Source organism: Microcebus murinus, chromosome 9 (assembly GCF_040939455.1).
Source record: "Microcebus murinus isolate Inina chromosome 9, M.murinus_Inina_mat1.0, whole genome shotgun sequence".
Classification (NCBI taxonomy): Eukaryota; Metazoa; Chordata; class Mammalia; order Primates; family Cheirogaleidae; genus Microcebus; species Microcebus murinus.
The window spans coordinates 19,918,076-19,945,060 of record NC_134112.1 but is presented as its reverse complement, the minus strand read 5'-3'; the positions used below and the strand labels follow the sequence as shown (position 1 = coordinate 19,945,060).

The window sequence follows — 26,985 nt, the reverse complement described above, 5'->3', positions numbered from 1 at the left end:
TTTAGGAGACCAAATCCAAAGAGAAAGCATGCACAGTGGAATCCAGATCTTTAAGCCTTTTCTTGATAGCCTGAAGATGATGCCTCTTATCACTATGGCCCAGTGAAGAACCTTGGGCCTGGTGGTTTCTACAGACAGTTCTTATCTGGGAGGAGTGAGAAAAGTCTGGGCCTTCTCTATCCATCCCCCACTCTCTTTCCCAAGCAAACTGTTACTCAAGAGTTCTTAGTTATTGAATCTTAATGGGGTAGAAAGGTTTTCTTAGCATCACTAAGCAATAGCACCAGTTTGGAAATTAGAAATTTAGTAGTCAATATTTGCTATTCTTTGATATTTTCTAGAATTAGTTATCTTATATATTTTTGTGTTAAGCCATGGAAGAAAATGCAGTGCTTTGCTATGTATCTAAACTAGTATATATCCACCTAGTAAGGAAATCTTTGGAGAATAATTAACTTATTTAAAAGGAAATATACTGATACTGTTAAGATAAATAATTCATGATGCTATTACTATACATGATAACAAGAATGAACACATATAATATTTCATGATGTAGTTATTCAGTAGCCATGAGGGAAGATTTTTCTTTTCTTTTGATAGAACATTTTAAAACAGCTTTATTGAGATATAGGTAGCATACCATACAATTCATTCATTTAAAGTGTACAATTCAATGATTTTTAGTAAATTTGCAAAATTGTGCAACCATCACTGTAATCTAGTTTTAGAACATTTTGTCCCCTCTAAAAGAAATATGACACCCATTAGCTGTTATTCCCTATCCTCCATCCGTAAGCATCTGCTAATCTACTTTATTTCTCTGTAGTTTTACCTATTCTGTACATTGCATGTAAGTGGAATAATATAACATGTGGTTTTTTTGCGAATGGCTTAGGATAATGTTTTCAAGGTTCACCCAGGTTGTAGCATGTATCAATACTTCATTTCTTTTTATTCCTGAATAATTTTGTATTATATGGACACATCACATTTTATTTACACATTCATCTTGATGGGCATTTAGATTGACTTTTATTTTGGCTATTGTAAATAATTCTGCTATGAACATTTGCAAGTTTTGGGTAGACATGTTTTCATTTCTTTTGGTATGGAATTGTGATGATATATGGTACATTTGTGTTTAACTTTTTAAGAAACTGCCAGACTTTTAAAAAGTATCTGTATCATTTTACATTCCCACTAGCAATGTATAATGGTTCCACAGTTTTTCCACATTCTTGCTAATACCTATTATTATCTGTCCTTTTGATTATAACCATTTTAGTGGGCATATAGTAATATCTCAGTGTGGTTTTTAGTTTGTATCCCTTAATGACTAAAGATATTGAGCATCTTTGCATGTACCTATTGCCCATCTTTATATCTTCTTTTGAGAAAAGACTATTCAACTCCTTTGCCTAGTTTCTACTTGGTAGATTATTTTAATTTACTACTTATGTTCTGTGTTCTGTTTTGTGACTACTTATTTTTTCTCAGGTAATGTTTCCTAATTATTTGCTAGTGATTTTTAAGTAGTGTTAGTCTATCAATTTGGATAAAGTATAATTTTCTATTAATACCAATTTCTGTTTCCTTAGGTCACACTGCAGAATCGAGTGGTATTGCAGAAAGCCAAATTATCAATCTATGTGCAACCACCATTAGTACTGACTTGTGATCAGTTCACTTTTGAATTTATGAGTAAGTTTTTTGTTTTGACTTGAAGTTTACCATGGTGTGAAGCTTTTTTTTTTTTTTTAATATTAGTGTATTTATTTCATGGCTGTTATTTCTTGTCTGAATAGTGAGACTGGGATCATCCCCAAACCAATGATTAGGTTGGTTTGCTTATATTTTCCCTCTAAGCATCAGGGATGGTCTTTTAAATCCATAATTATTGAGCTGAATTAATTTTTTAGGATTATAGATTTTTAAAGTTGGACCTGTGATTGTTTTTAAATACTAAAATTTGGAAGGCTTTCTTTATTGATGTTTTTCTAGTGACCTATTTATGGAATCAGTGATGTTTGAAGAAAGAATATTGGCTTTGGAGTTTGGCCTAAGTTTGAATCCTAGCTCTGATGGGGGATAATGTTATTTGTCTTACAGAGTTGTTTTGAGGATTTAAGATATCTATAATAATGCCTAAAGTAGTGGACATGTCATAAATGGCAGCCCTTAGTAAGATTTCTTTGTATAGAATTTCTCACCCTCAACCACTTATGTCTAAATTGTCACTAGTCTTGTTTAAATGATCTTTGAATTATCTTTTGAGTCTTTTACCCTTTTTTTTGTTTGTTTGTTTATTACAGCTCTTTAGTTAAGGCTCCTGTATCTTATTTATGAATCAAAAATATATCTCTTTTGCTTCTTACCCTTGTATATATGCCTGACAGTTAATAAAAACTCAATAAATATTTATAGAACAAGTGAAAAAATGATTGAGTGAAGTAATCTTGTAGGAGTAATACCCAGCCATTGGATTGTAACTTTCTTTTCTAATTTTTTACAATACTTCCAATTTATCTTTCTAAAGCACATTCTGAACAGTTTATTTTTCCAGTTAAAAATCTCTTATGGCTTTCTAATACAGGCTGGAAGCCAAATACATGTACAATCTACTAAGTCACTATAGTTACATCTATATCCAATCTCCCTTGTCCATTTTCCCCCAAAGTCTGTATTCTAGCCATGGTAACATTCTATTTTCCTCCCAAATTCTTTGCTCTTTTGTATACCTTTTTTTCCTATTCATGCCACCTGTTCATCTGAGTAGAGAGAAGCAGAGGCATAGAATGCTAGATACTTTGTTCCTTGTTCTGGAATTATCAGAGTTCCTACCTCTGATATTAGTTGTGTGACATTGGGCAAATTTCTCAATCTGTCTGTATTCCAGTTTTCTTTTGCATAAAAATGGGGACAATAATAGTACCTACCCTATAGATTTGTTATGCAGATTAAGTGAGTTACTTCATGTAAGGTGCTTCTTACAGTACCTGGCATATAGTGAGTACTTAATACGTTTTAACTGTTGTTAATGACAGTTGTCCCAAATTATGTAATTTATATTACTTTTACATTGCTTATAGCACCAGAGATGACTAGAACAGTAGGCTTTTCTGTTTATCTGAAAAGAAGTTATACACCATCTGAACTGGAAGGAAATGCTGTTGTTTCTTATTCCAGAGCAACAGGTAAACATACACTTGTTCTCAAATTTACAAGCCTAATCATTCCTTTAAGTTATTGGAGTTGTGAGTTTAATGCTTGTGTGTTTAAGATGGGAAAACCTATTGTAAAATATAATTAAATGAAAAAATATTCTTTTCTACTGTTAAATAAAATTATATGTTCTAATTTAATGTGTTATAAGTAGTGATAAGTCTATTTAGCTGATTTCCATATATAATGTTTGGTTTTCTCTTTTCAGTTAATAGCAAATCTGATATATTTTTATTCCCATTAGAAGAATATTATCTAGTCATATTTATTTGAACTAAAGGCTAGTCTGAATTAGTAAAAAAGAATATTATGGATTACTCTAACATTAAGGCAATATTCAGAGTTTTAGACACTATTTTAGTGACTAAAAACTCTTTAGTGTCTTACATGTTAAATACTTAAGAACAGATCTATTACTCTATCTAAAACTTGGTCAGTATTTTTTCCAAGAAAGTTTTTTAGAGTTTAAAAGACTGTCTTAAGGCCAGGTGAGATTCAATTATTGTCAATTTCAACTTGGTTGAGTCTAATTTGATAGTTACCCCCCACCCCCATGTAGTGAATTCTTCATGGTAACAGTATGACAATCAACTGATTGATGGAAAATAAGAATTAGTAGTCATTGCTTTTTTTTTAGAAGAAACTTTGAAACATAGCATAGCTGATACTAGCATATTTCAGCAATATTTGTGTTTTTAAACATTTCTGTATAGTTTTATTAGTTTTAAAAGTTTAAAAAGTGCCTTATTCATCCCCCCCATTTATGACCATTTTACTTATTTGGCAATGTTTTTCATAATTGTAGTTTTTCTTTTCTTTTTATCTAAGTGAATTTTCTGCTTTATTCATTGGCAACTCTATGTGCTCTGATATGGTATAATTTTATAACTTAAGGAAATTTAAATAATCTATTTCTTCTACTTTATAAATTATTTTGCTTTAAGTTGTTTTAAAAATTTGTTTTTAGTCATAATAACCATGCTAACCATTTACTATATTTTCAAAAGTTGGGGTTATATAAACATTTCTATGTTTAAATGGCTTTGATAAAACTTGCTTCATAAAGAAAAAACAAGTTCCACAAAGGATTATGTAATGATAGATCTTTTGGTTGAGTATTTCTGAAAAGAACATTGAGGTCTTCAATGTTATTTTAATTTTGAATTGTGAAATAAAAAAGTGATAACTATTTGGATCTCTGGATCATTCATCATTAATTAAACATCTTGATAACCATAGGCATTATTACACCTTACTTATGCTATTGAATGTAAAGTTGTAGAGACTGCTAATGCCTTAAATTAAGTAATTATTTCATATATTTTCAAGGAACAGTAGTTATACTGGTTGAAAATAAATTTAAAATTGAGAAAAGGGTAATACAAAGTGGACAAAATGCTTAAAAATATACTATAAAGTTGTAAAATCAGTTTGTGAGGTTATGGTTGCACAATTTTGGCTATTATGTTTTTCTGTAGACCAAAAAAAGACATTACTCCATACTAGTATTTATTGAAATTATTATAAGCAAGAGTAACTGGAAGTACTAATATAGTACATATAGCCATTCACTCAGTTTTTCTTTTCATTTAATCCTCTTCATGTCATTTACATGTTGAGTCTTTTTTGCTATTTGGTTAGATCATATTTCTTTATCTCTTTTTGCCACATTTATGCTAGAATAGCATACTCTCATGAACTTCTGTAATGGCAATGTAAATATATTGTTGGATTTCATTTATTCATGTTTAATTCTTTATTTGTGACTGACTTTGTGTTTGATTGGATGGTCATTTAAATCATCTGTGAGAACCTTGAAAATTTTAATTTATATTTTAGCAGATGTATATTAAATTGTGTTGCAAATTTACCACAGATAACTTGTTGCATTCTTTCTCCTCTACTCCTTTTTTGCATTGCCTGTGATGGACAGATCGAAATCCTGATGGTAAGTGTAAAGATAATTTAGAAAAAAATGAATTTCAGTACTAAAATTTGGTTGATGAATTGAATTAGTATCATACCATAAATGAAATCTTCTTATGAACTGCTGATTTAACTAAAGAAATATCTTTAGGATGATACATGTCTTGATCGTGCAATGGAGAGCATAGTAGATGTTTCCATAGAGAGTTGTCATTAGTAGTTGTGTCAGAGTTATGAAAAGAATGAAGTTAGGAGTAAGAACAGAATGACTTTTTTGAAAAACATCAAAGGTGTGTCATTGACAACTTATTTCTGTACGTCATTGGTTATTTACCTGCTTGCTCTGTTCTTTTATTTTACTTAAAATAAAGGGTAAGAAAAAAAGGTATTTATCATTGAATTTTTAAAAATTGAAATTGTGTTTCTACGTGCCCCAACAGATCCACCTCTCTCTCTAAGAATGCTGTGTATATTCACTCTATGGGCCCCTCTCTTGTCTTGTTTAGAATTTGTGGGGAATGTCATCAAAGGTCTGATCCCCTTGAACTTGCTTGGGTCAGTGTTAATTGTTACTCATTTTGTTTTTCCCAAATCCTTTGCTTATGACTCTGCTATAATACTAATCATAATACAAGTTTATTCCTTAGTAGGTTTTGAGCTCTTTAAGAGCAAGTACGAAGCGCTCATCTTTGAATAGCACACTAATGGGGTACCTAGCAGGTACTAAAAGTATTTCTTAGTTTAATTGTCTTTCCTCCTAGATATAGACTTAATGTGGTAGTTTATCAGTTATTTTAAGATAAATTTTAGATAGCAATATTAATTAGTAATAAATAAATATAATTAAAATACTTAAAAAATAATGACAATGACTATTCATACAATTTTGGTGATGCCAACATCCTGATTTGCATACCACATACTATTTTGATTTCTGGAAGGTGAATATATATTTATATCAGAATTTCTTTTTTTGAGATGGAGACTTGCCTTTTTGCCCAGGCTAGAGTGCAGTGGTGTCAGCCTAGCTCATAGCAACCTCAAACTCCTGGGCTCAACTGTCTTCCTGCCTCAGTGTCATGAGACTACATGCACACCAGTGTCATGGGATGGCAGGCTAATTTTTTCTATTTTTAGTAGAGATGGGGTCTTGCTCTTGCTTAGACTGGTCTCGAACTCCTGAGCTCAAGCAATCCTCCTGCCTTGGCCTGCTGGAGTGCTAGGATTACAGGCGTGAGCCATTGTGCCCGGCCAGAGAAATGTTTTAGTGAAATAAATGTTGAGCTTAATGACAACGTATACTTGTCAAATTAGAATTTGGGTCATTAAAAGTAACCTGTTATTAATAATGAATATTTTCATTTTTATTTGTAAGAGTGCATGTAACTGATAAGATTTTGGAGTAAATATTGTGAAATACCATATTATTATCTAAATGAGTAGTTTTAAGTATTAAAAAATCAGTAAAGGTTGCTATTGAGAGAAATTTATTCCCTCTTACTGTAAATTCAGCCTAAACCATGAGGAAAAAAAATCACAACTTACGGAAATTTAGTGTTTCCATACAAAGTAAAAGCTGGTTTTAATAATCTCTTCTGATATATTTTAAAATTATAATTAAGCTTTAGGGAGTAGAGTTGAAATATTCAGTGGTACCTAGTAGGTAAGAAAATAATATGTTGCCACTTAGGTCTTTCTTACACACAAGGCTTCATATTTCAAAGACTGATCCGTTTTATTGTCTTGATCTGTTCAGGCTGTATTGCAGATAAGCAGTTCTGCTTTTATATGTGGAAAAAGAGAAGCAAACGAGGTTTTATGTTGTCCCATAAGGGTTAGTCTCCATTATTTCTGCATTAAAGTTACATGACATGGGGAGTGTAAAACATGACTGCAGATGAAGCACAGTACGTAGCCAGACATAACAGGAAGGGATCAAGGAAATTCTGGCTACCAGACATTGCTACTGCTTTGGGGTTCCTTGTTTTCAATATGAAATTACTCTAGCAGGCCCCTGGAAAGAGTTCTAAAAGCATTATATAGATGGGTAATATATGGATATAGTTATTCTACTCTAATATACACATATATGTTCTTTTTTCTTTTATATTTATATTCTTTTTCACTTTTTTTAAAAGCACATTTTGGCTTCCCATTTGATGGTGATACTGGACTCTTGGGTGTGCCAGGTGTAATTAGAATTCTTTTCCTGAAAAAATTGTTCTGTTGGAGGTAGTTTTGATGAGAATATTCTCTCTGAGTGTGAAACAATTTTGTGATTAATTGCACCATAGTAGTTATGACTATCCATTTCCTCTAGTAGGTTAGGAAGGGAAGCATTTGAATGAGAGGTGATTATAGTTGGTAAGAAAACTGCAGAACAGTAAGTCAGTCTGATGAATGACTACGCCAGTATTTGAGTAAAATAAATGATGAAACTCTTTTCTCTTGGAGACTTTATTCATTATACTCTTCAATCATGAATTGACTTGATTTGTATTTGATTGAATAGTCATGTAGACCAGTCTCTATTAACTTAGAGAGTTGAATAATCCAGATAGAGAGACTATTTTCCCAACATAGGGAAAATATCTCTGATGGTAGGCAAAGTTAGGACCAATTAGCCTCTTTGAACTATGCTGAAAGCTGTTCTATTAGCAACCTTGAAAAATCTTTAAATACATGCAATTCTTTCTTTCTTTATTACACATGTATATGTCCACACACACCTCTATGAACTGTTGTCTTGATGTTTTTAGATACAGCTATAGCCCAAAGGATAATTAGTAGCCAAATTTACACTTCAAGTTTCTTAAGAAAGTGTAAATCCCAATAGAAACGTGCTTCTGATAAACCCATGTCTGAATACTAGAGATTGTATTTTTAGATGCTTGGATTTTAATTTGATGGTAAATACTATAAAATAGTGGAATTTTAATTTTTCTTTTAAAGGTATGGTTCCTTAAACTGGTTTCTAAAGGATTTCATACTCTATTTTTTTCCCCCTAATGGTGAAACTTTTCAGGCTGTCATCATTTAAAAAATAGCCATAATCATTTTATTAAGTATGAGTGTAATCGTTTTTCAAAGTAATGTTTTCCAAATGGCCTGTGAGAAACAGGTTTATAATTCCTTGAGAGAAAAGCTATTTTGGAGGAGTTCTACAAATCTTAGCAAATTCAGACCATTGCCCCAGTGTGTGATATTGTCATTAACTGACCTAACTGAACTGTGAGTTCAGTTACAATGAATTACAGTGTATTTCTCTTCTTGGGTTTATTAGTGCTTGCAATCCATTTGTTTAAATTTCTGAAAACTTATTTATACCACTAGTTTCTTACCTCTGGGTTCTTGGAGATCTAGGATAATAATATTCAAATATATAGACTCAGTAACATAAAACCAGTGTTCTTTATTATGTTTAATCTCTCTCTCTCTCTTTTTTTTTTTTTTACCATGAATTTAGTCAGGACCTGGTCCAAGTGAAGTAGAGGCCACAGTTTTAACAATATAATTTTAGAAAAACACAACCAAATTTTTGTTTGAACAATTAGCTCAAAATTTAGTTGAAAGTATATAGAAGATAGCTTCCCTTTGTGCATATGCAAAATTGTCAGAAGATGAAGTGTGTTTTGTTGTTGTTCATTAAAAATAAAGGCAATGGAAATAGGTTTCATCTTCCTTTTTCTTTCCATACTGAAGTATTAATTGAGGCTGCAATTTATTTGTTGCAGAGGAAACATACTCAGACTGTATCTTTCCATAATTTGGGGATCTATAAGATATATAGAAATTCCCTTGAAGTTGGAAAAGGTAGTGGTAAATTTTTGCAGTGCTATTGATAGTTGTGCTTTGGCCAGTATCTTAGATCATGTTACTGTAATATTTTGAGTCAAAACATTTTATCATGGTAAAGTACAAATACACATGCCTCTAAAAACCTCACAGAATGTCAAGAAATAATACCCTGGGACTTTTTTTTCTTTGAGAAACACCACTTATACTTTGCATCTAGGATTCCAGGAGAAGTGAATTTAACATCTGTTGCTTATGAGCAAAAAATGAGCTATGTAAGATTTGATGGATAATAGATTATATTGAAGAGAATGACAAATATGCTCCACATGCTCTGAAAAAGTAGTTAATTGACCTCATATATCAATTTGCTTGCCATTGTTGATGATCTCTTACTATCCTAGTGGATAAGTAGTACTGAAAAGTGTATTCCCAGCTTGGATGTGGAGTAAGCCACACAATTCTAATTGGCATTAGCAAAATATATTGCTAATTTCGGTGATCCTGCTTTGGGATCATGTCTCCACACTTTAAATGCTTCTGCTTTTGCTATTTTTATGCTGTTCACTGTCTCCATTATAAAGAAATAAAGGAATTAATGTGTGGATCCATTGAGTAGAGTAGAACATTTTGAGAAGATATAGGCTTCTGTATATTATCTTTCATCTTATCCAGTCCAAAATAGAATCCTATAATAAAAGGAGAGAAAACTAAGGTCATAGAATTGCTTTTCTAGATTTATAAGTAGAGTCTAATTTGCTTTGGTTTCAATTCCATTATCTGTAAAAATATTGAAATAAATTATTTTTTAAACTTTAAAAATTCTTATATAAAACTCTTCATTATTTATTTAATTACCTATTTAATTTCAATATGCATATATGAGTATTTAAAACATTTGACAATTGAGTGACTATTACTTAAAGTGATATGTAAAGTTAAATGGCTCGAGAAAATTTAATTTATATCAAAGTAATATTCTTAATGTGTAAAATGGACATGGACTTCAGTAGAACTTCAGTAGAGTAAATACTTCTTTCATACTCATAATTTATCAAAAACTATTAGTATACTTTGAATCTTCAATAAGTAAAAATAAGTAAAAATATAAAAGTTTATGGGTAGAAAAATTTGTAGACATGGTCATATAGAATCTTACCAATAGAAAATTTATATACTTTGCTCATTTTTGCTGGTAGTCTTAGAATAGGGTTAGAGCTTTGAAGGTCTGAAAGACTTAGTTTAGCAATTGAATGTAAGTAACTATAATGTTTTATATAATATCCAAATGTGATGATTTTAAAATGTGATACTATTATGAAAGACCCCGTGCTTATGCTCCTTTCAATATTTTACTTTTGCCTTGTATTTTTGCAATTAGTAAAAAAGTGAATCATGGTAACAATTTACAGTTATTTTAATTATGCTAAAAGAAATAGGCAACAAACTTATCAACCAAGATGTGTTGCTACTCAAACTATTAGTAGCACAAAATTTTTTGCCAAATTATTTGTCAAATCTGTGAATCTACATTTCTCTCTTTTATTTCAGGCATTCCTAGAGTTATCCAATGTAAATTTAGACTTCCCCTGAAATTAATCTGCCTACCAGGTCAGCCTTCAAAAACTGCAAGCCACAAACTAACTATTGATACCAACAAATCTCCAGTCAGTCTTCTCAGTCTCTTCCCAGGTAGGACTTTTGAAGTTACATGCCTGTAGCATTAGAAATGCTAAGAATTTAGAATGGAATCCTTCATCAGCAGGTAATGATGGGGTAATTATCAGATAATTGTTAAGTAAGAATATAAAAATGCCTGAAGGATTTTTCCCTCTTGTTTGCCTGTTCAAAGGTGAATAGCTTATATCAACAAGGTAATAAGGTATACCTTTTAAGTTTGATTAAAATTAATATAATCATTATTTTGCTTCAGTATTCAGAAATAAAAACATCAAATGTTTCTTTTTAGACTGTGGAATTTTTTGGCTTGGAATGTAAATATTTATTATTCATCTTTATTGTAGGTTTTTGAATATATCCCTTTTCTAAGTATATAAATATTTATTATTCATCTTCACTGTAGGTTTTTGGATATGTACCTTTTTAAAGTATATTCCTATGCCCCTGAAAAGTAATCTCATAAGTAGGTGCTCTTTGTGGTTCTGCTGTCTGAAGCAGTTGGAGGGGGCCAATGTTCATTCTGCAGCTCTGGTTGTTGAGAGGGGCTTCATATTTAAAGCCAGAATATTATAGTTAACTTTTGGAGTAATTTGTGAAGGTGTAACTTTCTCCAGGTGTTAGTTTTTCTTTCAGAGCAGCTTAGAAAACAGAGAGGCTTTGATTGGATAAAACATCTTTAGTAACCACGGTTTTTAGTGCTGTTACATCTATTAGCTTTTTTGATGATGGGGTAGAATTAAAGAAAAAAATCTGGGGATTAAATCAACCCTTTTAAATCCTTTAAAATCAGTACTGTTGGCTTTCAGATGCATCTTCACCCTTGCATTAGAGGATAGGATTTAGAATGCAAACAAAATTTTCCTCAAGGTTTAGAAATTTATGATTAATCAACTTTTGTGTTATTAACTACTTAAAGTGCTTAAAATTTATTTTTCATTAATTTGAAGTGTTTAAAAAGTTTTGTTTATATGTAACTATGAAAAAATGTCCAAAATTAAATGCTCTTTATTGTAATTATTCTATTCTTAAGTGTGAATTGAGTTTGGATATGGGAATGTGTATATAGGTAATATTTTTTACCTTTTGAGTTCTTTCTCCCTTCTCTTTCTTTCTCTTCCCCTCTTTTCTTCTTTTTTAGTCAATTTTCTTATGAAAAATTTGGATTATAAAAAAGGCAAAAAGAGTTACTACCTTTGTAACATGTTGCACAAACTTATTAGTTTCTTGAGTCTCCTATACTACCCTGGGAACATAGTTGGAAATTGTTTGTTGAACACTGAATTTATTGGTGCCTTTGAAAAATGTTTGAGCACCTGGCTTCTGAGAGGTTGATCTTTATTGTAGTTGGATGAAACCCAGTTGGAAAGCTTAGATAACTTATTCATTTTCCTACTGATTTCGGGCTCAATTGTTTTGATGTCACAGGTCTTATCCTCATCAGCATGTATTACATTTGGTTCTATTCACTTTAGAAATGAGACTCAATGATTAATTTTTAAAAATTTTCCCCAAGATCTGATATATATGATACAGAATGTTTTTTTAAATTCCTGGATTTGTGTTCATATTGAATGAAATGGAATCATGTAATTGTTTAAAATAAATATTACTCCATTCTTATAAAAGTAAGACTTTTATATATTGATGTCAAATAAAGTTGCTCTTGTCAATCTTCTTTTTTTTTAACTGAAAGAAGCAACATTAATGAGCTTCATAGAAAAGAAATAAAAAAACTTTTAATATACATATCTTCCTATTTGTTTTCTTTTGTGAACAAATATAGGTATATTTTAAATAACTTTAAGGCTGCGTGTAGTGGCTCACGCCTATAATCCCAGCACTTTGGGAGGCTGAGGTTGGAGGATCCCTTGAGGCCAGGATTTTGAGACTAGCCTGAGCAACATAGTGAAACCCCATGTCTACCAAAAACAAACAAACAGACAAACAAACAAACAAACAAACAAACAAAAACTTTAGTTTTTCTTATTACAAAAAAATGTGAAATTTAGAAAATATAGATAACCCAAAAAAAAAGAAAGTTACTAGTAATTCTATCCAGCAATACCTACTTATATTTCATTATATTTTCCTAATGTTACAAAAAGTATTTTTCTAACTTTTTATCCCCCTGAAAGATTTTACTTTTCATATTGTTTTGAGATATCTTTCTATATCATTGGATATTTTTATTATATGATTTTAATGATTATGTAATATCATAAATCCATACTGTAAGATCATTTGACCAGCATTATACTTTTAGAAATTTATGTTGTTTTTAGTGTATTAGGTATATTATAAATATACCTGGGATAAACATCTTTGTAATGATACTTTTATTATTATTTCTTTAATGAATATCTAAATGTGGAATTGATAGATCAAACAAAGGCTAAGAATATTTTTAAGGCTTTTGAAGTAGAGTTTGAAATTGACTACCTGAAGGGCCATAGTAGTTAACGCTATCAACAATATTTGAATGAAGGTGTCTATCACCCAAATCCTTGCCAATAGAGAATATTATAATTATAAAAGCTTTTAATATGCTCAATGGCTATGTAGGAAACATTTATTTACATATATAAAAATAGCTATCTGGGATGCTTCTGGCTAAAAGTAGCTTCAGCAGCAAAGACACTTCTTTATGTCACATAAAGAAGAGCAAAAGTGGACAGTGGAAGCTGTTGTAGTGGTTAGTTACTGTTATCAATGACCTGCCTTTTTTGTTTGTAATCCATCATCTCTAGTATGTTGGCTTGTTCCTTGGCAGTAAGATATTTGCTTCAGGTCCAGGTATTATACCTAACTATAAGGCAGGACAGCTATAGTAATGATGATCACTTTTGTCAGAAAAGCATGTTTCTAAAAGGTTCCTGGGGAAATTTCTGCTTAGGTCTCAGTAGCCATAATTTTGTTACATGGCCTCTTCTAGCAGTATGGGAGGCTGAGATGGGCTAGTGAAAATGGAGTTGGGGATAGATGGTAAATTAACTGACCATCAGTATATGTCATGGTACCAGTAGTTTTATACAAAAAGTTTACATAAATGTAATAACAGATAGCTTGTCATTTGATATCAGTCTTTTATGTTACTAAAATATATGTCTATCTTTGCTTGTCAATAATTTCTTTTTTTTTTTAGAAAGAGTGAGTCTCACTCCATTGCCCTGGTAGAGTACAGTGGCTTCATCATAGCTTACTGCCATCTCAAACTCCTGGGCTGAAGTGATCCTCTTCCCTCAGCCTCCTGAGTAGTATAATCCCCCTCCTGGGATTATAGGCGTGTACTACCACATTGATCTAATTTTTTCTATTTTTGGTTAAGATGGGGTCTCACTTTTTCTAAGGCTGGCCTTGAACTTCTGACCTCCAGCAATCCTCCCACCTCAGCCTCCCAGAGTGCTAGGATTACAGGCATGAGCCTCTGTGCCTGGCCTACACAGAGTTTTTTGTATTTCTCCGTTCCTCTTAGGAGAAATTCCTTGAAAACAAATGATTGAGTTAATGGGCATGCACATTTGAAATCATTATCAAAAATGCTAAATTGCCTTCCAGAAAAATTTTATCAGGTTATACTCACATGTATAGACTGTGCTCATGTGCACAGGCTGGGGCAGCTGTGGTGCTGAGCATGCAGGTGGGACAGGGCACATAGAGGGCACGTGCGCAGGACGGTGATGGTCCACAGTGTGCTCTCCGCCCACATACAAACGTGGAGGCTGCACTGGCTCTTGCCCCACTTGGGGCCTCGTAGGCAACAACAGTGGTCTAACTGCTCTGATGGTGGGCAGTGGGTACTGTGGGCTATGGACATGTGCTTTGCTCAGGTCCCACAAGAGGTGCAGTTGAGCAGAATCACCCAGGCTACATCCTGAGTGCCACGCCTTGTGGTCTTCTGCTTTGTCCAGCTCCCCCCTATTGTTAGTGTTTTGAGGAACCTGTTATACATAGTTTTCCATAATGGCTATACTGATTTATATTCCTACCAACAGCGTACAAGCATTTCCTTGTCTCCACATCCTAGCCAACACTTACTATCTTTTCTCTTTTTAGTAATAGTCATTTTAATAGGTGTGAGGTGATATCTATCATGGTTTTAATTTTCAGTTCCCTAACAATTAGTAATGCTGAGCATTTTTTTCATATATTTGATGGCCATTTATATGTTTTCTATTGAAAAATATCTATTTAAGTCCCTTGCCCGTTTTTTAATTGAATTGTTTGAGTTTATTATATAGTTTGGTTCTTAACCCCTTATCTGATGTATGGTTTCCAGATATTTTTTCCAATACATGGGTTAGGTCTTTACTCTGTTAATTGTTTTGTTTGTTGTGCTTTTTATTTTGATATAATCCTATTTGTTTATTTTTGCTTTTTTTGACTGTACTTTTGAGATCAATTCTAAAAGGAGGGGGGCATGGGTGTGCACATACTTACTTTGGCTCTAGTGTACAGGGTAGAGCCCAGCTCTGTGTGACAGCTCAGGTCATGACTGGAAGCTGGGAACACACAGAAAGACATTGGCTCCAGAACCTGGAGTGCGTGCTCACTCACTATGTCGGTGCTTCTGCTGTCTGAGGCATGGATGGATGTAGTTCAGCCACACAGTCAGGATCTGGAGTGTGCATGTTTGTGAGGAGGCTGTGGCTCAGAGGTCAAGGACATGTGCAAGGTTGGGAGAGATGGCAGCTTTGGTCCTGGGGCTGCACAATAGCAGTTGCTTCATGAGCAGGGGCTTGTACAACCATACCTTCCTCTCTGAGGTTCCCTAGTGGGAATGGGTGTTGGTTACCTCAGTGGCAAAAGATGCCAGTATCTTCTGTGGAGCAAGCTGCTGGGGACCATGATGGTTCCTGCTGCATTGTTGGAACCAATAGTTTCTCTTCTTTGTTCCTAGCCATGTATAGGCATGTAGATGCCATGTATAGGCATCTTAAGTATGTAGATGGTTATAACCAGCCATCCTTTCTGTGTTACTGCAATTTCTTAAATTAGCCCTTGAGCTCTCATAGAGCTTTTTGATTTTTTGGTAGTTGTCTATATTACATTTTTTTTTTTTGCAGAGGGATGAAGGCTGTTATCTCCTACTCCACCATCTTGGTGACATCCTTTACCCCTTGTGATGATTTTTTAGTATTTTCTTCTGTCTGCCCTGTTGCCTATAAATGGGTAGTTGTATGTAGAGCTAGTAGAGTCAAGATTGATTATTTTGGCCAGAGTTCTTCATAGGTGGTAGTATAGACTTTCAGCAGACAAAATATTTGTTTGTCTCTTTTTTGTGTGATGGTACCAACCAAATGATATTCAATGCTGAGATCCATTAGTTCATTACAGGCTAAAAATGATGATATTCTATTTCTTTTAAGCTTTCTTCAGTTTTTAGCTGGAATATTTCTATTTAGAGAACCTTTCTCTCAGCTAGTAGTGGTTGTGTGGTGCTGTTTGAGTAGGATTGTCAGGATAAATGCTTGGTTATTTCTATTTATTACTAATTTTAAAAGTATTTAAAATAAGTAGAGTTTAAAATAGAATGGATTCTCTTGGCTCTTCCAATAGTGACCATTTGTGTTTGTTTTGTTGGTAAGTATCTATATGAACCCATGCCTTTAAATATATTTGGTGTATTTTGCTCGACTGCAATTATCTTTTTTGATACTCAATTATTTTTTTTCTGGCCAGTGGTAGTCTCTTTAAGCCAGCTCTCAAGTCCTTTTTATACAATCCTACTAGTTCACTGATTGCTTCTTTGCTATCTAGTTTAACAAAATATTCTAGGTCAATTTTGTGTATGTTTTGTCCCATATCTGGAATCAACCATTAAAAGAGAGGAAATTAGATTATTCATAGTGTTAGTTAGAGGCAGAAATTCCAGCAATTGAAAGCTACTATGGAAATCAAAGTTAATCTATTTTAGCTTATACATGGACTTTATACAGGACTAGTGACATAAATATTTGTCATTCAGCTGTACTTCATATTTCAAATGTTGTGTTAATTTTGCCTTTGGGTTACATAAGGTGATATTTTTCTTTCTTTCTTTCTTTTTATTTTGTAGGTTTTGCCAGTCAGTCAGACGATGATCAGGTGAATATAATGGGTTTTCGTTTCTTAGGAGGTTCCCGAGTGACTGTTCTTGCTTCCAAAACTTCTCGTAAGTAAAACCATATATTATTTCTTGTTAAATTTTCTTCTGAGTACACCACATCACAGAGCATCCTCACATCAGTGATTCCTGCAAAGGGCAGTGTTCAGTTAAATATAGAAAACTAAGAGCCATGCTATTAACTATATAGGATATAAAAATTATGAAGATAGGATTGTGTTTTCTTTGAGATGTGTAACTTTGGTGTTGGGGATGACGATAGTTTGAGAGAGGAATTTAAAGAATTGAAAAATGTTTTTGAGATAAGTGTGTGGCAAAGTACGTTGTGGATACTTCTAAAAACAGGAATTGATTTTTTTTTTGCGTATATTCTTGTTTCCTCCTTTTGGATATTAGCAAAGATGACAGTAAAAGTGAATGACATGATGAGACTAATTTCAGTAGTCAGAAATGTAGTAATTATATAATCAAGTTAGAACTTCAGATTTAAATATTCTTTATTGATTTGCTTGCTTCATACTTATGAGGATAGTTCAAACTAGTCCATATACAAGTGATTTCTGATATATGTAGTATACTGAAGCTACTGAATTCACAAAGTTATGTACGTCTTCATGGATATAAAGTAAGATATTAAGAAAGGAAGTGTTTAACAAATTTGTATTGGGGGAAAGTGTGCATATGTATACACAAACACACACATTAAAATAGTCTGGCTGACTACATTGCAATTAAAAAAATGTCTGTAGTTTTTGCAGGGGGGCTTTCATTTTCTACTTATGCATTTGTACTTGTAGTTGGTTATTACTTTTATATTAATAGTAGTAAGTAGAGTAAAATAGGCTATCTGTTTTTGAAAAAGAAAGGCATTAACAAGAGGCACATACATCCCATTATCAAGGGATAATGCAAATATATAAATTCAGCTTGGAAAAAGTAAATGTTGAGAGAGAGAATCAAGATGGCTGACTAGACACAGGTAATATGTGCTTCCTCCATGGAGAGTAACCAGAATAGTAAGCATATTCTCACATTTTGAACAGATTGTCTAGGAGAGAATGCTAGGATTCACCAGGGAGGCAATGGGAAGCACCAAAAATATTTAAGGAGAGAGTTCAGGACAACTTGCCTGGCAAGGGACTGGCTAACAGCCAGCAGAAGCTCAGACTAACAGCAGACTTCTCAGCAGAAACCTTACAGGCCAGAAGAGAATGGGATGGCATTTTGAAAGTGCTAAAAGAAAAATAAACTATCAGCCAGGAATTTTTATGTCCCGCCAGAATAAGCTTCATAAATAAAGTCCTTCCCTGACAATCAAATGCTGACTACTAGATTGGCCCTACAGAAAATGCTCAAAGGTGTTTTAAAAATGGAAACAATAGATCAGTATTCAACTATCATGAAAATGCATGGAATATAAAACTTAAAGACCTAATAAAACAATCATTCAGAGGAGGAAAAGACAGGAATTAAATGGCAATACACAGTTCAGCAAACCACAAAGATAAAAAGAAAAAAAAGAATTTATTAAATAAACAGAGAACAGTTAGCAATGTGACAAGAACAAAGCCTCATATACCAATATTAACTTTGAACATAAAGGGATTAAATGCTACATTTAAAAAATATAGATTGGCAGAATGGATAAAAAAAGCCACTATCCAACTATAACCTGTTTACAAGAAACTCACCTTACCCATAAGGACACAATATAAACTGAAAGTAAAGGGGTAGAGAAAGATATCCCACACAAATGGAAACCAAAAATAAACACAAGTAGCTATACTTATGTCAGATAAAACAGACTTTAAATCAAAAATAGTAAAAAAAAAAAAAAAGACAAAGAAGATCATCATGTAATGAATGATAAAGCGATCAATTTAGCAAGAGGATATAACCATCCTAAATATTAATAACTATGCACCCAATATTGGAGCAACCAAATTCACAAAACAGATATTACTAGACCTGAAGAAATAAATAGCAATATAATAATAATGAGGGACTTCAACACCTCACTCACAGCATTAGACAGATCATCAAGACAGAAAATCAATAAAGAAACAGTGGGCTTAAAGTGGACTTTAGACCAAATGGACTTAATAGACAGTTACAGAACATTCTACCCCAAATCTGCAGAATATACATTCTTTTCATCAGCACACAGAACTTTCTCCAAGATAAACCACATAAGGCCACAAAACAAATTTTAATAAATTTTAAAAAATCGAAATCATATCAAGTATCTTCTCAGATCACAGTACAACAAAGCTAGAAATCAATGCAAGCAGAAACTTCAGAAACTATACAAAATACATGGAAGTTAAGCAACTTGCTCCTGAACAATCACTGGGTCAATGAAGAAATAAAAAGGGAAATTAAAAAAAATTTTGGAATGAATGAAAACAAGAGCATAGCATATCAAAATCTGTGGGATATAGCAAAAGCAGCTGTAAGAAGGGAGTTTATAGCATTAAATGTCTACATCAAAAAAGTAGAAGGATCACAAATTAACAATGGACATCACACCTCTAGGAACTAGAAAAAGAAGAACAAACCAAACCCAAAGGTAGCAGAAGAAAAGAAATGACAAAGATCAAAGCAGAACTAAATGAGAGACCAACAAAACAGTATAAAAGATCAATGAAACAAAAAGTTCGTTTTTTGAAAATATAAACAAAACTGAGTAGCAAAATTGAATCAGTAATAAAAAAATCTCACAACAACAACAACAACAACAACAAGAAAAGCCCAGGACTAGATGGATTCACAGCTGAATTCTACCAGACATTCAAAGAACTGGTGCCAATCCTAGTAAAACTGTTCCGAAAGATTGAGAAGTAGGGAATCCTCCCTAACGCATTCTATGAATACAGTATTACCTTGATACCCAAATTAGGAAAGAGTGCAACAAAAACTGCAGACAATATCTCTGTTGAACATAGATGCAAAAATACTCAACAAAATACTAGCAAACCAAATCCAGCAGCACATCAAAAAAATAATTCATGATCAAGTGGGTTTCATCCCAGGAATGCAAGGATGGTTCAGAATACACATGTAAATAAATGTAATTCACCACATAAGCCATCATACATTTGCCTAAGCTCATGTACAACAAACTCAATGTACAACAAAAGCAAACCCCAGTGTAAACCATTGAGTGATTATGATGTGTCAGTGTAGGTTCATCAATTATACTACTCTGGTGGCAGATATTGATAATAGAGGAAGCTATGCATGTATATTGGGAATGGGTCATGGGGAATCTCTATGCCTTCCCTTTAATTTTGCTGTGAACCTAAAATTACTCTAAAAAATTAAATTAAAAAAGATATAGGTTCTCAATTTAAAAAATGTAATTCACCACATAAACAATTAAAAACAAAAACCACATGATCTTAAGGGATGCAGATCTGATCAAATTTTATAAAATCCAGCATCCCTTCATGATAAAAACCCTCAACAACCTCAGCATAGAAGGAACATATTAATCCCTCAAAATAATAAAAGCCATATATGAAAACCCATAGCCAACATCATACTGAATGGAGTAAAGTTGGAAGCATTCTCTCTAAGAACTGGAACAAGGAAAGGATGCTCACTGTCACCACTTCTATTCAACATAGTACTAGAAGTCCTTGCTAGAGCAGTCAGGAAAAAGAAAGATATAAAGAGCATCCAGATTTGAAGAGAGGAAGTCAAATTGTCTCCAGTTGTTGATGATATGATCTTATACCTAGAAAACCCTAAGGATTCCACCAAAAGAGTCCTAGATCTGAAAAATGAATTCAGCAGTCTGAGGTTATAAAATCAACATGCAAAAATCAATAGCATTTCTATATACCAATGATGACCAAGCTGAAAACCAAATCAAGAACTTAATCCCATTTACTATAGCTGCTAAATAAATAAATAAATAAATAAATAAATAAAATACCTGGGGATAAAATTAATAAAGAAGTTGAAAGATCTTTACTAGGAGAAGTTCAAGTCATTGATGAAAGAAACTGTAGGCAACACAAACAAATAGAAAAACATTCCATGCTCATGGATCAAAAGAACCAATATTGTTAAAATTCATACTTCCCAGAGCAATTTATAGATTCAGTGCAAGTCATATCAAAATACCAAGGTGATTTTTCACAGAATTAGAAAAAATAATTCTAAGATTTATATAGAACCAATAAAGGGCCTGAATAACCAAAGCAATTCTAAGCAAAAAAAACATAACTGGAGGCATCACATTGCCTGACTTCAAATTATGCTACAATTCTGTAATAACCAAAATAGCAAGGTACTGGTATAAAAGTAGACACATAGATCAATGAAACAGAATAGAGAACCCAGAAATAACACCATGTACCCTCAACCATCTGATCTTTGACAAAGCAGACAAAAACATACATTATTTGATAAATAGTACTGGGAAAATTGGATAGCCATATGCAGAAGAATTAAACTGGATCCTTATTTCTCACCATATACAAAAATTAACCCAAGGTGGATTGAAGACTTTAATGTAAGGCCTGAAATCTTAGAAATCCCAGTAGAAAACCTAGGAAAAACTCTTCTGGACATAGGCCTAGGCAAAGAATTTATGACTAAGACTCAGAAGCAAATACAACAAAAATAATAATAGAAAATTGGACTTAATTGAACTAAAAAGCTTCTGTACAGCAAAAGAAATAAACAAAAGAATAAATAGACAATGTACAGAATGGGTGAAAATACCTGCAAACTATGTATCTGAAAAAAAAACTAATATCCAGAATCTATAAGGAACTCAAACAACTCACCAAGAATAAAACAAACAACCCCATTACAAAGTGGCAAATGATATAAACAGGTATTTTTCAAAAGAAGATAAATGATCAAAAACATATGAAAAAAATGATTAAAATCACTAATCATCAGAGAAATGCAAATTAAAACCACAATGAGATACCATCTTATTCCAATTAGAATGACCATTATTAAAAAGTTAAAAAACAATAGATGTTAGCAAGAATGTGATAAAAAGGGAACACTTACTTATACACTGTTGGTGGAAATGTACATTAGTGCAACCTCTGTGAGGATTTCTCAAAGAACTAAAAGTAGCTCTATCATTTGCTCCCCCAATCCCACTAATGGGTATCTAACCATAGGAAAAGAAATCATTATATCAAAAAGATATCTGTACTTACATGTTTATTGTAGCATAATTCACAATCACTAAGACATGGAATCAACTTAAGTGTCCATCGGCCAATAAGTAGATGAGGAAAATGTGGTGTATGTATACCATGGAATACTATTCAGCCATAAGAAAGAATGAAATAATGGCTTTTGCAGCATCTGGGATCAAACTAGAGGCTATTATCCTAAGTGAAGTAACTCATGAACAGAAAAATGCCTCATGTTCTCACTTATAAGTAGGAGCTAAACTATGGCCATATAAGGACACACAGACTGGTTATAATGGACACTGGAGACTCAAAAGTGGGGAGGCTTGGAGGGAGTGGGGGATGAAAAATAGGGTACAATGTACATTATTCAGGTGATGAGTACAAAAGCCCAGATTTCACCACTATACAATATATACATGTAACATAATTCAATTTGTACCTCCTAATTCTATCAAAATAACAAAAATGAGAAGACAAAAATAATAAAAAATAAAGTTATATGATTAAAAAAGAAAAGTAAATATCAAGAAACTATTCATAGTTTCTAATATTGAAGAGGTTATATATTTAGAATATTATACTCATATCTACTGAAATTATTTATATTGCTTCCTCCAGATTTTGATTTAAAAAGCATTCCTCTGCTTTTCCATCTCACAAATTTCCAAATAGCATAAATTGTCTAGATTCATTGTGATATGAATATAAACAATATTTATATTGATGAACTTCAGATGTTCTGATATAAATGGAGACCAACATGAGGTATTTTTGTGCCTTGCTTAATTTAATATATTATTTTCTCCAATTGTAGTAGAGTGGAATGACAATTGACTGGGCTCTGATCATCTAAGTTTATTTTATTTGGAAGCTGAAATGGTTATTTCCACTGAGCTGCTATTATAAGATGCAAAGGAAAAGAGAACAAATTGAATGTTCATTTGGCAGCCATTTTGATTACTAATTTTTTAAGGGCATATTTTAAAATTCATGTTCTTTTATTATAAATAGAAAAATTCATTTCTTGTTTCCATGAAATGTATGCTCTGGAAAGTCTCCAGGGGCAATGTTAACCGCTTTGGAATACTAATACTAAGAAAACTTAATAACCACAGTAATGCCTTATCAATCTTTGACTTATTGATCCTTGTTGAGTTTTGACAATCTGAAAAAAATTCATCTTAAAAATATTGTGTCTATCTTTCTACAGCCCAATTCTGATTGTAAATTTTTTATTGAAGAAAATTATTTTTCTCCTGCATATGTTGATGAAAATAAGAAAAAATAGAAGCCCCAAATTTAAAGTTTACAGAAAATACCACATCTATTTAAATGTTTTTATGAGTTTTTATTATTTGATGACATTAATGTATTATAGTTTGTCACAAAGAATACCTATTAGGTATCTAGAGTTTTAGATTTTTAGATGTTTCATTCTACACTTCTTATATCAGATAGTTTCAGTATTTTTTGTCCAACATTTTGAGCATCTAATTTTGTTTGACCTAAATTTTAATAATGCAAATTGCATTTGTATAGATCTTTGCAATACAGAATTATATTTGATCTCTGCAAAAATCTCTTGTGAGATGTGTTTTATTTTTCCCTTTGTGTAGATGAAGAAATTGAAGATTGGATAATTTATGTTACTAAAGTCACTGATATAAAACTTTACTAGATTTTAAGTTTTTCTCAGAGGATAAGTAGGGATTTTCTTTCTAACATGATATTCTTGATTGCTCCATATGGTACCATCATCTGTCTGAACCATGGTTATAATGTCCTAATTGCACATTTATTCTTTCCCCTTTCTAATTCATTTTCCACTTGGTAGCTCTTGTGATAAAAAACAAATAAGGAAACAAACACAACTCATATCATGCCACCCTCCAGGTTAAAATCTTTGGCATTTATAATAATAACCAAACTCTTTACCAATTGATATTGGTCTCCCTATGTGTTCTGACCCTGGCCTAATGTCCATCTTCTTCTAGGAGTGCTTTCTTCCTACTCTGACCTTCTTTAAGTTCCTGGTACATGTCTTTTTCTGCCCTGAGGTCTTTGTGCTTGCCATTCCCTCTACCTGGACTGTTCTTCCCATCCTTAAGGTCCAAGCTTTACGCATGAAATGATTAGGAATGTGGGGTATAGACTTAAATGATAGTTTAGATTCCAGCTCTAGCTTACAATTCTTCTGAATGACTTTGGAAAAATTACTTAACCATCTGTTTTTTAATTTATAAAATGGCAGTAAAATACTATGAAAATAATATATATGAATCAAATGAAATAATCCCTAAAAAGCACACAGTAATTTCCTGATACATTCTAAGTGCTAGGTCTATTTTAGCTGCTAGTATTATTTTCATCATTATTATGGTTAGTACTGCCATCGATGTCACCTTCTCAGTGTTGTCTTCCTTCACCATAGTATCTTTATCTCAGCACCCTTTTTCTCTGTGTCATAGTACTTTCATATGTTCTGTTTCATATGTTATTTACTTGTTCATTTTCTTCCCTTCTCACTAGGATGGGGATTAGAACTATGTATGTATTGTTCACCGTTGTCTCCTTAGCACTTATCACTCAATATTTTTTGAATGAATTAATAGATGCAGTGTTACCTGGAATTTTGTTAAAACTACAAACTAAGGATAGTTTTGCATTGCCTCTCTTTCATAAAGCAAATTTCATTCCTGTGATTTGTCTCTTTCCTTTGAACTTACTACACATGACTTTTATCTGTTATTTTATCTTTGTTTGCCCAATATGGTGGATTGAAATGGGTCTCTCAGTGAGTTAACAGGCCCCTGTTGAGATAATTCAAATTTTCGTAAAAGGAGAAGTGAAAAATTCAAACTTGCCCACATTTTTTTTTTTTTTTTGTCAGAGATTTTTGTTGTCTGCCAGGAGTAGGGAAGGAGCTCCAGTTGTAGGCAACTTAGACAGGACATTTGTCTCCTCTGGGGGAAGAGTTTACGGCACTGCTGCCTTTCTTGGCTAGCCCACAACGTCCCCTGCTTTCTTTCATCCAACACCCATGTCCAGTGTAAGGTGTGAGTGAGGACTAAATCCAGCACTTTCAAAGGCATCAGGGTACGTGCTAATTGGGTTTGTCGTTCCCCATCAAGAACTCAGCCCTGGCCAGATGATCTTGGGCATACTATTGGTATTCTGCTGAGAATCCTATTCATGTTTTACCCAGTGGTAGATTCTGATTTTCACAATAATTTGTGGTGGATTGATTGCCTGGACATACTTGATTATGCCTTTTTTCCAGATTTTGTTGCAATACCTACATGGATGATTTAACAAAAACTTGTGTAATATCTTGTTAGAGTACAGCATAAAGAACTGTTGACTCATCCAAACTGGTCTCCTTAGTGTTCCTAAAAGCACATTCCTGCCTCAGTTCCTTTGTATTTATAGTTCCCTTAGCTTAGAATGTGCTTCCCACTGATATTCCCATGGCTGGCTCCTTCATTTCCTTCAGGTACCTTGAAATATAGATTTTTTTACATCAGAACCCAGATGATACAATTCTTTTAGACATGTTGTAATAATCCCAGTTGTTTATATGTATCTATTTTAAGATATTATAACATGTTTTTATTGAAAAGTTATAGTTGAATAGAATAACTCTATATAGCTTTATTTCATTTTTTGTATAAGAAATTTTATTCTTTATATATATTTAGGCTGTACCCCTAGTTTTTCCACCTGCATGTGGATGCTTATTCAGAATCCTTCTAGAACCTGAATGAATTAAATTTCCTTTGAAAAATTAACGTGATAATATTTCTGTAAAACTTTATGGCCATATCTTAAATGACAGCAGATTTTATACTAAGGAAATATATTTTATTAAAGATACTTTTCCCCCCTTATCTCCTGTATGAAAATGACTTGATTAGTTAGGTGTTATGTTGATCTAAAGAAGTTTATGATGAAATACCTGCCCTTTAGTTGACAATAAATTGGGGAAAGTTATGGCAACAATAATGATAATGAGAAACATTTATTGAGTGTGTAATATGTCAAGCACCATTTTAAGTGTTTTATTAAAAGATACATATACATGAAAGGAAATGAACATATTAAGGCAAAAATCTCAGAATCTAGGAGTTGTAAAGCATCCTGTTCAACATTATGAACCCTGGAGGGAGCTCTTCTCTGATGCTCTCGGGGAGATCACAAAGCTACGAAAGGAGATGTAGTTGGCCAAGCTCAGCTTCTTTACCCAGGAAGCCTAGGATGTTGCCTGGGCCTAGATGGAGGCTCAGGTCTGGAGAAAACACCTGCCTCAGAAAGGACAGACACACAGAAAGACAGAATCCTGGAGCCAGCCCTGAGCCAGGAGCCAAACATCTCCAGGAGAGACAAATATCTGGGAGTTGGAGGCAGCATTGAGCTGGAACCAAATATTTGTCCCAGGACAGCCAGAGGGACAGACAGGCCTGCACCTTGTGAAATGATCCTTCTTTCGTGTTGCATTCTACAACTCACAAGGAGACTTTCAAGAAAGCGCCAAAGACCAAGGAGCTCAGACCCTTAAAAACACTTTTATACAGCATGAAGTTCCCTTTTTCCCGAGACAGCTAACTATGTGAACATCTATAATTATTACATAATTCTTAACATGACTTCTGCCCTTTGCAGCTCCCTCACTGTCATCTAATTCTTCTACTATGTGATAGTACTTCCCATACTTGGAAATAGTAATGTATCCCCTGGGGAGAAGTTCTGGCACCTCTGTGGCAAGGTCAGCCCTAATGAATGTTCCTGAATCAGTTATGGCAGAACCAGTGTTCATTCTTCTGCCATCACGCCATCTTTTCAAGTCCACTGTGGGCTCCTTGAGGGGAGAGCCTCTTGCCTTATTCTTGATTTTATCCTGAATGTCTTGTGTTGAATTATGTAAATGAAAGAAAGTGAGTGACTTTGAGTCTGGGTGTAATATATTAGATCTCAAGCTTATCTTAGATAAGACCACATTTGGAGGATTCTTTTCTTTTTTTTTTTTTTTTTTGAGATAGGGTCTTGCTCTGTCACCTAGGCTGAAGTCAAGTGGTGGGATCATAGCTC

At 33.1% G+C, this 26,985-nt stretch overlaps 1 protein-coding gene across 2 annotated transcripts in view; it reads left to right on the top strand.

Moving 5' to 3' along the window:
* Positions 1-26,985, top strand: part of BBS9 (Bardet-Biedl syndrome 9) — a 415,974-nt gene that overhangs the window by 191,937 nt on the left and 197,052 nt on the right. For both annotated transcript variants that reach the window (XM_012741281.3, XM_012741280.2), the window contains exons 13-17: positions 1,602-1,704; positions 3,093-3,197; positions 5,159-5,173; positions 10,498-10,638; positions 16,682-16,777. In XM_012741281.3, coding sequence (XP_012596735.1) covers positions 1,602-1,704; positions 3,093-3,197; positions 5,159-5,173; positions 10,498-10,638; positions 16,682-16,777 — 460 coding nt within the window. The remainder of the gene's footprint in view (positions 1-1,601; positions 1,705-3,092; positions 3,198-5,158; positions 5,174-10,497; positions 10,639-16,681; positions 16,778-26,985) is intronic.